This window comes from Geotrypetes seraphini, chromosome 19, assembly GCF_902459505.1.
Source record: "Geotrypetes seraphini chromosome 19, aGeoSer1.1, whole genome shotgun sequence".
NCBI classification, from domain to species: Eukaryota; Metazoa; Chordata; class Amphibia; order Gymnophiona; family Dermophiidae; genus Geotrypetes; species Geotrypetes seraphini.
In genome coordinates, this window is record NC_047102.1 from 11,442,576 (window position 1) to 11,459,022 (window position 16,447).

The 16,447-nt window shown below is 44.4% G+C and overlaps 1 protein-coding gene across 1 annotated transcript; it reads right to left on the bottom strand.

Annotated features, from left to right (window-relative positions):
* LOC117352343 (embryonic protein UVS.2-like) lies at positions 1 to 16,447 on the bottom strand. Its single transcript, XM_033928770.1, has 12 exons — positions 16,379 to 16,447; positions 13,775 to 13,799; positions 13,544 to 13,609; positions 12,483 to 12,605; positions 10,832 to 10,949; positions 9,709 to 9,887; positions 8,109 to 8,190; positions 6,136 to 6,263; positions 4,991 to 5,106; positions 3,507 to 3,732; positions 2,209 to 2,324; positions 1 to 285 (listed from the first exon to the last, which is right to left on the bottom strand). Exons 1-12 carry the CDS (start codon positions 16,445 to 16,447, stop codon positions 1 to 3), a joined length of 1,533 nt encoding a protein of 510 aa, XP_033784661.1.

Below are 16,447 nucleotides of genomic sequence, written 5' to 3' on the forward strand. Positions count from 1 at the left end.
CTAGTAATTCCTCTGCATAAGAATGATGTGGAATAGAAGAGATAAGCGCAGCCGGGACTTACTGAATGTGTAGTGTGCCAGGAAGCCCTCGAACTCCTGGGAGCCGTCGCTATGGAATTCCATCAGCAGGGCACGCCCACTGGAGACCAAAGCCGGGACCCCTCCTGTACCGCAGAACTTGCCCAGCAAGCTGGAAGTGAGTCTTCCTCCATCCCGAACCATCAGATAGTCGTAGGCGCATCTATTGCTCATCTCCAGACTGAAAGATGTGAAACTCAGTGACACCTGTGTCAGAGCAATCCACCCCCCCCAAAAAAAAATGTTATTGTTCTATGCTTCATTTCTATTTCTCTTAATTACATGGCTTACTCCGTCAAAAATTATAAACACTAGAGGACACTCAATGAAGTTACATGGAAATATTTTTACGATCAATAGGAGGAACTAGGAGTCAGAACATCTGGCGAATCAAGGGGGAGAGAGTGGCACAGTGGTTAAAGCTACAGCCTCAGCACCCTTTGAGGACTCAAATCCACTCTGCTCCTTGTGACCCTGGGCAAGTCACTTAATCCCCCCATTGTCCCAGGTACATTAGATATGGAACAAGTTACCTGTTTGTTTGTGTGGTGAAACTTCTTTAGAAAAATTTAAAAGCACATTAAAAAGCCACCTATACAAAGATGCATTCGAGTCATAAACAGGATACCTCTTTTATCAACAATCTCAGGCTCAAATACTTAAACCTAACCAGATCTATATAAACTTCTCCCTTTCACTTTTAGACCTAGCTTTATTTGTAAAACATTTTCAATTACCCTCCTGATATTGTTTTTCCTTAAATGTTCTTCTACTTTCTTTAACAATTGTAGTTCACTCCTTTTTCCCTATGCATCACTAATTAATTGTGTGCATCGATTGTATGATTACCTTTATAAATTGTTTTATTTTGTCTCTTCCCCCCAAAAAACCCAAAACTTTTATTGTTATACGCATTGAAAATATTTGATATTGCATTTATATCAAAATTTTAATAAACTTGAAACTTGAAACATGATAGATTGTGAGCCCACCAGGACAGACAGAGCTGGTATTATGACATCATAATGCCTCATTCCACCAATGCCTAAGAGCCAACCTCATCAGTGATGTCACAGTGGCTTGACTGTCCTCTACTTGGCCCACTTTTGCTACATTTTGGTTTCTAGAGTGGCGCAGTGGTTAAAGCTACAGCCTCAGCACCCTGAGGTTTTGGGTTCAAACCCACGCTGCTCCTTGTGACCCTGGGCAAGTCATTTAATCCCCCCATTGCCCAAGGTACACTAGATAGATTGTGAGCCCACCGAGACAGACAGGAAAAAATAATTGAGTACCTGATTACATTCATGTACAATAAACCATTCTGAGCTCCCCTTGGAAAACAATATAGAAAATGAAATAAATAAAATATTTTTCTTCACTCAGAGAATAGTTAAGCTTTGGAACTCATTACCAGAAGATGAGATAGCAGCAGTTATTGTAGATGGGTTTAGAAAAGATCTGGACAATTTCATGGAGGAAAAGTCCATAGAGACAGACATGGGGGAGGCCATTGCTTGCCCTGGGATCAGTTACTCTGTGTTTTTTGCCAGGTACTTGTGACCTGGATCAGCCACTGTGGAAATGGGATACTGGGCTAGATGGACCATTGTTCTAACCCAGTTTGGCTAGTCATATGTGCTTGTGAGCTAAGTATAGGACAATGAAGCCATTGTGACATCACTGATGAGGTTAGCTCTTAGGCATTGGGGGAATGAAGTATTATGACATCACAATCTCAGCTCTGGAACGTTGCCATTATTTGAGTTTCTGACAGGTACTTGTGACCTGGATTGGCCACTGTTGGAACAGGATACTGGGCTAGATGGACCATTGGGTTTATATACAGGTACTTCAAGCATTTTCCCTATCTGTCCCACCTAGGGCAGTGGAGGATTAAGTGACTTGCCCAAAGTCACAGGGAGCAGCACAGGATTTGAACCCACAGCCTCAGGGTGCTGAGGCTGTAACTCTAACCACTGCACCACACTCTCCTCCATTGGTCTGCCCCACTATGTCTATTCTTAAGTTCTTACGTCAGTACTGTATGAATAGCTGCATGAAGTCTACCTCCCAATTGGGATCTATTCTCTTCTTAGGCAGCCCCTTCCCATCTGCCTTTTTCTCCCTCACCTTGTATTCAGCGGGGGCGACGATTGTCCAGATGCAGTCCGTCAGGGGTGGATAGTATGGGGAGCCCGGGGAAGAAAAGTTCCCATTAGCTGCTGTCAGAGTGCCACCACAGGTCACTGAAAAAGCAAAACACGAAGGATTAATGAAAACAACAAATGGAAAGTAAGGGCTAACTTAATGCATTTTTTTACTAGCTTTTGAGGCTAGATAGAACCACCTTCCGCTGGTCAGGACAGTATGAGCAAAAGATAACAATATCAGAATATTTAAGTGAATCATAAAAGCATTTCAATGGCGGTCTCAAGGGGGAATGTGGGGGGGGGGTGGAGAAGAAGCAGAGGGTGATCAGAATAATTTATTACTTCTAATACGTTAGAAGTTTCAAGTTTATTAGAGACATCTGGCCGGTTTACAATGTTAAAATAGTAATTAAAAAGTAAAATAAAAAAAAAAAAGGAGAGGAGGTGTGAACATTTATTAGACACTTCAAAGTCTTATATTCCTGGATGGTTTTAAAGTTTCCTTTTAGTATCCCGAGAAGCAAAGAGAGAATCGCTAGAATGAAACTGAGACCACAGAGCATTCAGGGGCACTGGTGAGCAATGGAAATGGACCTAACCAGTGATTAATTTAAACTTCATACGTTTGCAAATATGTTTTCTTAGCTGGTGGTTTTCTCATGACCTTGGTAAGTCACCGTATTATTGATCACTGCTTCATTTCTAGATTGAGAGGCATTGGGTTGCAGATGCAAAGCCATCCGTAGAGGGAGGGAGTAATCAGAGTAATAGCCTGGCGTCTTGCGTTACCGCAGTCGTTCTGCCCCGTTTTTACCAGCTGCAGAGTTCGGTCACAGCATGATTCTCAGTCTGTTCCCATCTTCCCTTTGGCTGGCAGAATGCGTGAGAAGACGTCTACCTGCAGACGACTCCTCTGCCATCTTCATCGCGTGGGAAAAGTACAAGAGAAGGACAGAGATACCATGCGCGGATACCCTCCTGCCGATTTAGAGGAAGCTTTTCAAAACCTGGACAAAGAGCCGGGTTTTGAAAAGCCGTCCAGACCCCCGGACATTTCCGGGGAAATCTGGATGTCTAGTAACCCTACTTTTGACTAGTAAGATGTCCAAGTGCCAGTTTATGCTATCTTTTGGACGTATGTCTTTTTTTTTAAAAAAAAAAATAAGCCCCATAGCAGACATTGCGCTTCATCTCAATCTGGGTGACATTATATAAAAACCCAGTGTGCATTGATTCTCGAACAATATAAGAGCACAATGTCAGCAGAATACTCGTTACCAGAAGTGTAGGAAGCCTTGAAGCCACTGGCTGTGACGGAGCCATCAGTAACAAACTCCACAAGCATCTTGTTGGCGGAAGCTATCATCAGAGGGAGCATCCACGTCCCACAAGCCCTGTCAAGTAAGACGGGAGATATCCGGCTGTCTCCATCATAAACCCTAACGTAATCGGAGGCACAGCCAGGAGAGGATTGAACATCAAAGGCATCGAACTGCAGGAGAACCTGAAAATGAAGAACCCAAAATTAAAATGTTATGGTCTGCATTGGTGTTCTGACTATTACATAGAAACTTTTTTTTTTTTTTTGCTGAAAGATTAAAGGAGTCAAGATCTTCAGTCAATCTTTGGTTTTTAAATTCTCTCAACTGTGGAATGATCTCCCCCTTTTTTTTTTTAAGGAGTTCCAGTTCGTTTCAATTTTTCCGTAAATCTTTAAAAACTACTCTTATTTGCCAAACATTTTAAAAATTCATTCTTTTGAAATTCTGCTATTATCTTCTATTTATCATTTGTAAACCATTCCCTGTTTATTTAATTGCTGTAAACCGAGTCGAGCCTTCTCAGAATGATGATTCGGTATACAAAGTTAAGCTTTAGTTTCATTTCGTTTAGAAAAGGTTCAAAGAAGAGCGACCAAAATGATAAAGGGGATGGAACTCCTCTCGAATGAGGAAAGACTAAAAAGGTTAGGGCTCTTCAGCTTGGAAAAGAGACGGCTGAGGGGAGATAGGATTGAAGTCTACAAAATCCTGAGTGGAGTAAAACGGAGTAGAACAAGTGGATCGATTTTTCACTCCGTCAAAAATGACAAAGACTAGGGGACACTCGATGAAGTTACAGGGAAATACTTTTAAAACCAATAGGAGGAAATATTTTTTCACTCAGAGAACAGTTAAGCTCTGGAACGCGTTGCCAGAGAATGTGGTATGAGGGGATAGCGTAGCTGGTTTTAAGAAAGGTTTGGACAAGTTCCTGGAGGAAAAGTCCATAGTCTGTTATTAAGACACGGGGGAAGCCTCTGCTTGCCCTGGAGCGGTAGCATGGAATGTTGCTACTCTAGGGATTCCGGAATCTTGCTATTCTTTGGGGATTCTGCATGGAATGTTGCTCCTATTTGAGGCTTTGGAATCTTTCTAATCTTTGAGATTCTGGAATGTTGCTACTCTTTGGGGATTCTGCATGGAATGTTGCTCCTATTTGAGGCTTTGGAATCTTTCTAATCTTTGAGATTCTGGAATGTTGCTACTCTTTGGGTTTAGGCCAGGTACTAGTGATCTGGGCTGGCCACCGTGAGAACGGGCTACTGGGCTTGATGGACCATTGGTCTGACCCAGATAGGCTATTCTTATGTTCTTGTGTGTTTCTCCTATTGTTTTATCCCTCATTGCCTATGAAGTTCCTTGTCATCAAGAATATCGATTCCATATAGCCTGGCGGAAGAACTGGTAGGGAACGTTCACCCCGTCTCCCCAATTGCTTACCTTTTCCCTTGGTATGCGAAGCAGCCAGACACAATTGGCGTTATGGGAGTACCGGGATGGATAGTTGGCAGACACAAAGCTTCCGTTAAATTCAGAGAGTAGAGTGCTACAGACACCTAAATACCGAATTAAATTTTTTTTTTATAAAAATGTGAAAAGTCTGCCTCAAATTGCTCAAAACGTTAATACCCTGAAAACAGTGTAGGTCAGGGCTGCCCAAGTCCGGTCCTCGAGATCTACCGGCAGGCCAGGTTTTCAGGATATCCGCAATGAATATGCACGAGAGAGATTTGCCTGCACTGCCTTCTTGGTATGCAAATCTCTCTCTCGTGCATATTCATTGTGGATATCCTGAAAACCTGGCCTCCCGGTAGATCTCGAGGACCGGACTTGGGCAGCCCTGGTGTAGGTCATATATCAAGGGAAAATGCAGTACAGTTCAATCGTCGAAGCGCTATAGGTACCGCGGGCTGTGCATGCCAAAAATCACCCATCAGAGCAATCGATATTTCGGTGCCATAGAGAAAGGTAACCAGGGCTCACCCCCCTGTTTTACTAAGGTGCGCTAATCGAATTAGTGCATGGTAAACGCTAATACTTCCATAGATTAACATGCACGTGTTAGCGTTTAGTGCATGCTAAATCGATTAGCGCATGTTAATAAAACATGGCCTTAATTTCCAGTAAGGCTATTCTTATGTTCTTATGTCTGCACATAAATTGAGCCTGGACATGTCCTCTAAAAAAAGAGAATATGTCCCGGTAAAATCTGGACGTCTATCTGCAGCAGAGGGCTCTAAAGTAGGGTTACCAGAATTTACGTCAATAAAATTTGGACCCCCCCCCCGCTCCCATTATGCCCCAGCTCTGCCCTCAGCCCCCCCCCCCCGCCCCCCCCCACACCGCTTGTTCATCGGGCAGAAGGGCACGTGCACGGGTGTGTGCTGACATCACCACATTGCAACTGTGCATGACGCGATTTCTTTTCAAAACGCAGACAAAGTGCCAGGTTTTGAAAAGCTGTCTGGGGAAATCCAGACGTCCGGTAACCCTATTCTAAAAGGAACGAGGGGCGTTAAATGAGGTGCATCACGCAATGCTTGTGCGCACACTTTTATGATTGTGAATGTCAGAGAGGCACTTACTGCAATTGTATAACCTGTTGATTTTAGCCACATCCAGGTTACTGAGGCCGTATCTCTGTCCGATGGCGAGGAATTCATTAGGGATGGGTTTTATGGTTGCTTTGAGGTAATTAGTTGTGAAAGCAAATCTGTACAGGGAGAGAGTGAACGGAAAACAGATTGGGTGAGCCTCATTGCAATACAAAGGGCCTGATTCTACATCAGACGTGGGCAACTCCGGTCCTCAAGGGCCGGAATCCAGTCGGGTTTTCAGGATTTCCCCAACGAAAATGCATTGAAAGCGGCGCATGCAAATAGATCTCCTGCATATTCATTGGGGAAATCCTAAAAAAACCCGACTGGATTCCGGCCCTCAAGGACCAGAGTTGCCTATGTCTGTTCTACGTACAGCGTTCCCCCCCCCCCAGGTATGCGTACCTTATAGAATCACGCTTAGCGCCAGCGCGTGTCATAACTTTTAGGTGCGCCCGTTGAGCCAAGGAAAACCGGGCTTAAATGCCAGCACCTGACTTGCGTGTGGGATGGGGCGCATTCTATATCAGTGTGCTTAACTTTTAGGAATGCCCCACGAGCTGGCCAGGCCTCCTTTTCAGTTTCGCACGCTAAACTGACACACACCACTTTATAGAAAGCGCCTACCAAGTGGCGCGTATACCTTCTAATTAGTGCCAATTGTGATGTGTTAATTGCCAATTACCGTCACCAATTAGGCTTGTTAAACAATTAAGTTGTGTGTGCAAATCAGCTGTGTGCACCCATTTGCATGCACCAATTGTAGCGCTGTACAGGCAGTTCCCGGGTTAAGAACAGGTTCCGAATTACATTTCGTTTTATTTCTTTATTTTTGTCACCTTTCATCTGGGGAGGGGGAATTGATTATGGGATGGAGGGGAGGGAAATGGGATGGAAGGGGGGGGAAATGAAAAGATTTGGAAGGAGGGGGTGGGGGAGGGAGGAAGTGGGAGGGAATGGGGAGGGCCGGGGGAGGGAAGGGGTGAGAGGGGGCTGATAGGGGGGGGGATTATGGTTTATTATGTAAAATGTTTGGAGGAATGATAGAATTTTATAGAATATATGGATTAGAATTTTAACATTTGTGAAATCATTTGTAAAGAATATCTTTCTGTATAATATAAATGTATTTTTACTTTATTCTTTGAATAAAATGTTTGAACTTAAGAACAGGTTCCGTTTTTTGAAACCGTTCTTAAGTTGAATTTGTATGTAACTCGGATCCTAGTATTCTTCCCACCTTCTCCACCTCCTTGAGGCCCCTCTTGCATCCCTTTCCATCCATCCCACTGTTCCCTCGCCACCACCGCACCCAACATTACCGGTACTCCCTCTCGTCTCTTCCCCATGCATCTCTACCTCACTCCTCACATTAGAAATAGGAGAGAAACATATATGGGAAGCAAGAGGATCTCCTCTATGCCCTCCCCCCCCCCAGTGATCTCCTCTCAGCTGGTTAGTCCCTCCTATCTGTGCCCTTCTCTTCAACTGCCAACTCCAGACTCCGTCCGTTCTGCCTTGCTGCGCCGTATGCTTGGAACAAGCATGCCCGAATCCCTACAGCGGGCTCCGTCTCTGGCAGTGTTCAAGGCCCAGTTAAAAGCCCACCTCTTCGAGAGCGCTTTCAACTCCTAACTCCTCTCACCTTGGGTTCTGCATCCCCAACCCTCTATGTCATGTCTGTCTGTCCAAGTTAGATTGTAAGCTCTTTTGAGAAGGGACCATCTATAAATGTCAGCCCACCTCTTTGAGAATGCTTTCGACTGCTAACTCCTCTCACCTTGGGTTCTGCATCTCCAACCCTATATGTGTCATACCTGTCTGTCCAAGTTAGATTGTAAGCTCTTCCGAGCAGGGACCGTCTACAAATGTCAACATGTGCAGTGCTGCGTATGCCTTTCCGCGCTATATAAGTGATAAGTCGCAGTAGTAGTGAGAGAGCAGCAGGCTGAGAGACTTACTTCCCATAATGCATCACAGAAGAGTAATCATACTCCAGGCCTAGCGTGTCCTGATCGGAGATGTAAAAGTTACTCTGGTAACCTGTTGAAAAAAAACAGATGAACATCTCAGTAGCCTCCATAAGCCAACGGTATGTGGATATGAAGATTTTCAACCATCTGAATGAACGGGGAATACATTATTTATTTATTGATGTATCATTTGAGATTTATTAGCCGCTTCTCCAAGAAGAGATTCACCCAAGCGGTTTACAATTCATTGAACAGTAATATCGTGTTTTCCGAAAATAAGACAGTGTCTTATATTAATTTGGGGTCCAAAAAATGCACTAGGGTTTACTTTTGGGGATGTCTTATTTATTTCATGTACAACAGTCCTCTCTTCCTTCCTCTCCTCTACTCCAATTCTTCCTCTTTCCTTTCTCCCCCCCCCCCCCATGTATAGCATCTTTCCTCCACTGTCACCCATCCCCTTGTGCAGCATCTTTCTATTCCTCCCTCCCTCCCATCCCCCTGTGCAGCAGAGCCCCACCGACCTTCCTACCGTGAGACTGATATACCTCCGCTCCGAGGCCTCCTAAAGCAGTAGGGGTGGGGGTTGCTGAATCGACGAGTCTGATTTTTTCAGCAAATCAGGCAGCACTAGTGTCAAGGATGGAGTCAGGGAGTGTCAGGGACATTCGGTTGGGGGGGCTTCAGGGGTCAATCTTATCTAGGGCTTATTTTTGGGGTAGGGCTTATATTAGGAGCATCTTTAAAAATCATGCTAGGGCTTATTTTCAGGATAGGTCTTATTTTCAGGGAAACAGGGTAGGTACTCTTAGGTATTTTCCCTATCTGTCCCGGCAGGCTCACAGTAATGACTCGTACACACTAACCTACAGAAAACACGATTTTCATAGTCAATACCCAGAGGTACCTTGTGTTTGAAAATGACCTGGCTCTTTGAGGGCTCTCAGCTATGAGATGTGAGTAGCTTTGCTGAAAATGTGCCCAATTTTCTAATGGTTTTACACTGTGGACCTGATTCTCTAAAGCAGGGCTGCCCAATTCCGGTCCTTGAGATCTACTGGCAGGCCAGGTTTTCAGGATATCCACAATGAATATGCATGAGAGAGATTTGTCTGCACTACCTTCTTGGTATGCAAATCTCTCTCATGCATATTCATTGTGGATATCCTGAAAACCTGGCCTGCTAGTAGCTCTCGAGGACCGGAATTGGGCAGCCCTGCTCTAAAGCTATGTTTCCTGGAGACACAACATGGGAGAAAAGCCTTAGGTGGCAACTCTTTACAATGACGCCAAGATTGAGGTGCCCCAGTGCCAAGTGTTTGACGCCTATCCTTAGGTGTTAATCTCTAGGATTGGCCTTTTAATGATTCAGGCTTGTCGATGCTAATGTATTGGAGACCAGACGACAAGCAGTGAAAAAGAAAAGAAAATCCCCTCAACAGAAAACTTCCAGAACTCCAAGGATTGTTTGGTGAGGATTGGTTGAGAAGCACAACTGAAGCCCTTCACCAAGTCATCCTTGGGGTGAGGAACCTTGGAGTCAAAAGAAAAGGATTGGGGTTTAATTTGATGCAGATTTGAAAGGTACCGTCGGCAATGTTCTCCCAGTAGATCTGCACAAAGTTGTCCCTGTCGGTGCGGCACTGCTCATGTTCAAAGCCCAGCACGTGGTTCAGCTCGTGCTGGATAATTCCTGCGATGAGGCAGGCGTTCCGCTGCAGGGACAAATCCTGGGCTCCCCCAATTCTGCCAAGGTAGGAATAACAGCTTGGAAAGAAAGGAGAAGAGTCCTGTTAACATCTCAGTAGCAGAGGGACGCTCATTAGGGAGTTGAGATGGCCTCTGGACATGTCCGGAAATCCTCTTCTGTAATCCACCTTGAACCGCAAGATAATGTAATGTGTTGTGGGATTTGGGGGGAGCTCCCTAATCTGATGTTGCTAACAAACACAGGGAGAGAATCTCAAAACTTAAGGCTGCCTTTAACGTTTAGCGTGCATGCATTTTAGCGGCAGGTTATCAAAACGGCTTACCGTGGTCTTTTCCGAGTTTTCTAGCAGACTCCGATACTGCCAGGCAAATGTAGTAAAATGACGTCATTAATATTACAATGAGCACTCTGAGCGATTCTCTTTCATTATCAAAGTGATTCCTTAACCTCGTTGTGCCAAATTTATCGACAGGTCTGAGCTGTCGTAGCCTTACTTTCTGATCAGTGCCTCAGCGCTGATTGGCTCAGGCACTGACAATAAAGTAAGGTTTGACAGCTCAGATCCCCCCCCCCCCCATGGAAATTAAAATAAAAAAATACAAACCCAAAATCAAAGATCGGAAGGAAAAATGCCCACTCTCTCCCACTGACCTCGCACAACCTCTTGACTCTCCAGCTGTGCTCGCACAATCCCCCAACTCTACCCCTTCTCCTGTCGTTGCCCAATCCCCCGACAACTCCCCACATATCCCCTGCCCCTCCCTACCTTATTCAGGAAGTCCAGCCCAAAGGACGCTACCCTCCAACCAGCAGGCCCACCTCTTACAAAATGGCGGGCAGTCCCCTGCCCAGTGTATCCTGGGATGCGCCGGGGAGGAGCCTAAGGCTCTGATTGGCACAGATTGCTTAAGGCCCCTCCAGGACCGATTTGGGAAACACTGTCCTAGAGTACCTTAATCCTCTTCCACCAGCCCTGTTTTGCCCTGCTTTTGGCACTTACCCAGCATCAGATATAATATTTATATAGTTGTCTTCATTTTCTCGATTTGTAAATCGAATACAAGTCAAGGTAGTGTACTCTTGCAGGGCTGCAGAGAAAAGGCCCCGATCCTGTGCAGCTGAGGATGAAAGACATAAATGCTATTTTGCGTATTTATTTATAAACTGCCTTTTTGAAGGAATTCTACTCTGCCAAGTAGGCATGGTTACGCGCAGATTGTGGGCGTGTTTTGCCTGTAGGCGACTGCTTTGGCCTTAGGTGCTAGTAGGCACCTAACTTACCCTCCCTAAGTTAAGTCCAAAACGCCATTTAAGATGGAACTTAAAAAGACATTTCAAGGTGCCAGAATTGCGCCTCCAGTGGCACCTACCGGTAACTTACGCCGCTGTAGTCATGGCTAACACCGTAAGTGGCATTGGTCACCAGCAGGCACCTCCGGAGGCGTGATTCGCATCAAAGGTAGGCACCAGAAATGTAGGCCTTGAAAACCCTGGCCAACATTTCCAGCGCCTGCCTTTGCCGGAGGTGCGATTCTCTAAACAGCGCTGTCGAGTGATTGACATGCAATCGGCAGCCGTTTTTAAGGCGGCCCCCGATAACGGTATCACGCAGAGAATCCGGGCCACTGATTATAACTTTTGGGAACACCCATGACCCGCCCCCATGGCTACGCCCCTTTTGCAAGCAGCTAATTATTTAGGGCCCCTTTTACAAAGCCGCAGGAGCGATTCCCGTTGCGTCAAGTACAGCAAAGCCCATTCAATTTCTATAGGCTCCATCACATTTCCGCATTTCCTGTGCTTGGACTTGCTACTGTAGCTTTGTAAAAGAGACCCCTTAGTATTAATGGCTCATGAGCCCCCCTCTTTTGGTAAACCACGATAACAGCTATTAGCGCAGGGAGCTGCGCTGCTTCCGGCGTTCATAGGAACTCTATGAGCATCGGGAGCAGCCGAAGCATTCAGCGCGGCTCCCTGCACTAATAACCGCTATTGCGATTTAGTAAATGGGGGGGGGGGGGTAACTGATTTAGTTGCGTGCACAACTTAGGACAATGTGCAAATTCAGGCAACCTTAATTTATTTATTTTAACTTTCTTTTGACTAATGATTTCAAAACGTTAAAGTGCTTTATACTTAAACAGAAAAATCGGATACGTTCGCCAAGAAAATCGATCAAACGATGAATTTTGTTGCTTGATTGATTGCAAGTAACGAATCCATGAGAACATAACCTCTACGTAGCTCTCAATACTGGGTGATCGTGCGGAAATCACAGAGAATTTGTTACAGGAATAACATAAAAGAATAAAAGCCTCTCTGGTGATATTATTCAAACACTCCCTTTCTATAAGGAGGAATTCCCTCTTATCTGAAAACGTATTATTTATTTTAAATATTTATAGACCGCTTAAATCAAGAAACATTCCCCACCACCGTCCCCTTTTACAAAACCGTAGCTTAGAATTCCTGTGAGCAGTTACCGCCGCTGCCAGCGCTAAAACCCACGCCACGCGTTCATAAAAGAGGGGGGAATATGTGCAAGTTGGTGATTGATAATGGAACACGTGAGTTGGCCGCTTCTCTCCATCTACTTGCCTGAACTCTCCAGCAGTAGCATTCAATGTTAGCTATGACTGGGCATCACTTACTGAAATCGGAGGAGATGGTGTAGGGGATATTGACGGTTCCATCTGTAGACCTGGTCCAGACTTGCACATCAGAATGTCTGGGATGTAGGGCGATGTCCCCATGGTGCAGCTCTTTGCTGATTCCTAGAAGAGGAGGTGAAGAGATTGGTCAGAAAGTATGACGAAGGTGGTCGGATCACCAGCACAGCCCGAGTCATCTCCAAGACGCTGGGAACTTGTCTGCCTTCTTTATATTCCTACAAGTGGATCGATTTTTCACTCCGTCAAAAATGACAAAGACTAGGGGACACTTGATGAAGTTACAGGGAAATACTTTTAAAACCAATAGGAGGAATTTTTTTTTTTTTTTTTTTTCACTCAGAGAATAGTTAAGCTCTGGAACGCGTAGCCAGAGGATGTGATAAGAGCAGATAGCGTAGCTGGTTTTAAAAACGGTTTGGACCAGTTCCTGGAGGAAAAGTCCGTAGTCTGTTATTGAGAAAGACACGGGGCAAGCCACTGCTTGCCCTGGATCGGTAGCATGGAATCTTGATACTCTTTGGGGTTCTAGAATATTGGGGTTCTTGATACTCTTTGGGATTCTGGAATGTTGCTACTCCCTGGGTTTTGGCCAGGTACTAGGGACCTGGATTGGCCACCGTGAGAACGGGCTCCTGGGCTTGATGGACCATTGGTCTGAGCCAATAAGGCTATTCTTATATTCTTATGTTCTAAGGGGACTGATTGGAAGGAGGGAGTGTAGACGTGTGACTGTCAGAGCCGAGTAGGAAATTTTCCCTGTGTTGCATCAGGCGGGAAATGCGACTCTTCTCAGTGCTGGTAGCACTCTAGAAATATTAGTAGTAACAGTGGATGTGGAATTGGTGAAGGAGGAAGTTTTAAAACAGAAAAACAGGCTTAGCAGCTTTAGAGAGGTTTCTGACGTTCTGCCAGTCACTGGATCCACGGCCTAGGTTGAGAATTTCAACTTGGAACGGTTTCAGAGGCAACCTTTGGTGAAATACTGTAAGTGCCCTTGAAACATCATCTCACACGTCATTAGGTCAAGGAGCATTTCTTACCTTTCGTGTACTGTTCAATGATGCTGAAGATGTCCCTCTCCTCCACTGGAGCATCCCAATACGAATCTACAGCGGGAGAGACAAGTGGGGACAGACTTGGCTAAATTTCAGGACTGATTGTCTGGGAGCAGCGTAGCATCTCTCTAGCTGGCTCTTTGGCATAAGCTAATCTTGGTGCTGAATACAGACATCAGAATAGCATTTTTGGTCAAATGTGAAATGGATGCTTACCTTGTTTTTTTCGATCTGCAGAACTCTGTAATGGAATTAAAAAACAAAACAAAAACCAACTCCTTTAGTGCAAAATGTGCTTGTAGACATGTGAAAGTAATCTGGTTTTTGCACTCTGGAAATGACAAACAACTAACAGTGAGAAGGTAAATAAATAAATAAAATTTACTAGAACTGATAGGAAGGGGTTCAAGTTTATTAAAATTTTGATTGAAACGCAATATCGTACAGTCGATGAGAAGTACAAGCTATGGTTGTCTGAATTGCATTCCAGATCTGGTTGGTTTTGGGGGGTTTTTTTTGTCACCTTTCATCCGGGGAGGGGGAAGGGGGAATGGGATGGAGGGAGAAGGGAAGGGAAGGGGAGAGAGGGGGGTGATAATGAGGGATTATGATTGAAGAAATGATAATATTATTTGATAATATGAATTATATGGAATGGAATTTTTAAATATGTGAATTTATTTCTATAGTATCTGAATGCATTTTCTTTTGTTCCTTCAATACAAATATTTAAATATAAATTTAAAAGAGGGCGTAAGACTATAACATAGACCAACGGACAACAGCGGGAACAAAAGAGAAAAGCTACTAGGTATCAAGAACAGCAGAACAGGAACGGAAATAACAATAGGTTAAAAGTTAAAACACATAAAATTTGGTCTCCTTGCAGCTTTTATCGTTCAAATGCGACTTTAAACAGAATGCAAGTCGGGTTGGGCAAGCACAAGTCAACGGGGAGGAGCTAAGGGTGAATCCATTCCCAAAGTGTTCTAGGGAAATGCATAATGACCCCAGAAGGTTTTGGAATGAATTGGAAAATTCAGTACACCCAAAACCTTGTAGGATATCCTGTTTCTAATCATGAAATAATGCTTCCACTGTTCATATCCAGGGCCTTACACACAGCATGCTGGACCCAGAATCCAGACCTATCACTCTTCAATCAGTCCCCGGTCTTAGTAACAAACTATACAGAACAGTTTTGCAGTCAGTTACCTCATTAATCAATAAATTGTGACTCTTTTCAAAGCTTCACCTTTTTCCACATCTGTAAATTCCCTACTAGGTTTTGAAAATAATAAGAACATAAGAGTTGCCATTCTGGGATAGAATGAAGGTCCATCAAGACCAGTATCCTGTTTCCAACAGTGAAAAATCCAGGTCCCAAGTCCCCGGCAGAATCCCAGAACAGCAGATATGAAAACAATATGAGCAAATATCAACCAGCAAAACAAAACAAACACAGAATGTGATGGTAGCTAAAGACCCATCTCAGCTACTTAATTTCATTCCTGATGAATTTCTACTTGGGGGGGGGGGGGGGGAAGAGGAAAGAAAAAATTCCACCCAAAATCGATCAAAAAAGTTGAGGAGAGATGACCAGGGAATCCAAGCTGGCAATGCTTTAATGCAGGGGTGTCCAACCTTTTGGCTTCACTGGGCCGCATTGGCCGAAAAAAATGTTTCTGGGGCCGCACCAACTTTCAAACGCTGCAGCAAGACACAGGAGAGAGATGGCAAACACTCGGGAGCAGCAGAGGAAAACACTGCATCGCCCTCGACCGGGGCCACACAAAATACTTCACGGGACCGCCTGCGGCCCTCGGGCCGCAGATTGGACAGCCCTGCTTTAATGAGTTACAAAAGTCTGTAGCAAAATACGATTAAACCCGACATGGGCCGTGTTTCGGCAAACTGCCTGTATCTGAGGTTTTCAGTCTCTCTTAACTATACTATTGTATAAGATCTTTTCGTTAATTTTTTTCTTAAGAGCATTAACTGATAGAAATACTTAGCCAGATGTAGTGATCTCACTCACTTTGCACCCTAGGGGGAATGGGGATGACATTCTATGTCTCCACCACTATTTATGTGAAGAAATAGTTTAACCCCTTGCACCCTGAAATCAGTAGCATGATGTCATTAGTTGCCAAATGGCCTATCTCTTAATAATAATAATAATTTATTTTTCTATACCGCCTAACCAGCAGTTCATAGTGGTTTATACAATAGGTACTGGGCATAAAATATAACAATAACATCACACATAATAAAATTTTAAGTAACTAATACAAGCATTAAAACTAATGAATAAGAAAAGCACACTGTAGTGTGACATTGTGGGGTATCCATATGAATAAACACAGGTCAGTTTATCATTTCCTCTACCATAATTTCCCTAAATTAGATTGTAAGCTCTTCTGAGCAGGGACTGTCTATTGTATGTTAAAATGTACGCCTTTTCAGCGCTATAGAAATAATAAATAGTAGTAGTATAAAGACTCATCCCCCAAAACGTGTCCCTAATTTCTTCTCGGAGACAATGGCTCCTTGACCCCCTTCTTTTGGGATGTTGCACACAGTGACAAAGAGCAGAAGGCAGACACACCCTTCAAAACCCACGTATGGCAATCAGAGTAAGCAAGGTTACTTACCTGTAACGGGAGTTCTCCGTGGACAGCAGGATAAGTCAGCCACACACGAATTGGGAACGTCGGCTGATTCATCCTGCTTGGCCATGGAGAACTGGGAAAAACAAGACTAAAGAGACAGCAGCAGAGAGAGAGGGACAGGGGTGAAAACAGAGCATCGGAGACTCACTTGCAGAGGTTTCGCCCATGTCACAGAAACAAGGCAAATAAGCAAGGCCACAGGCATCCTGAAGGCCAT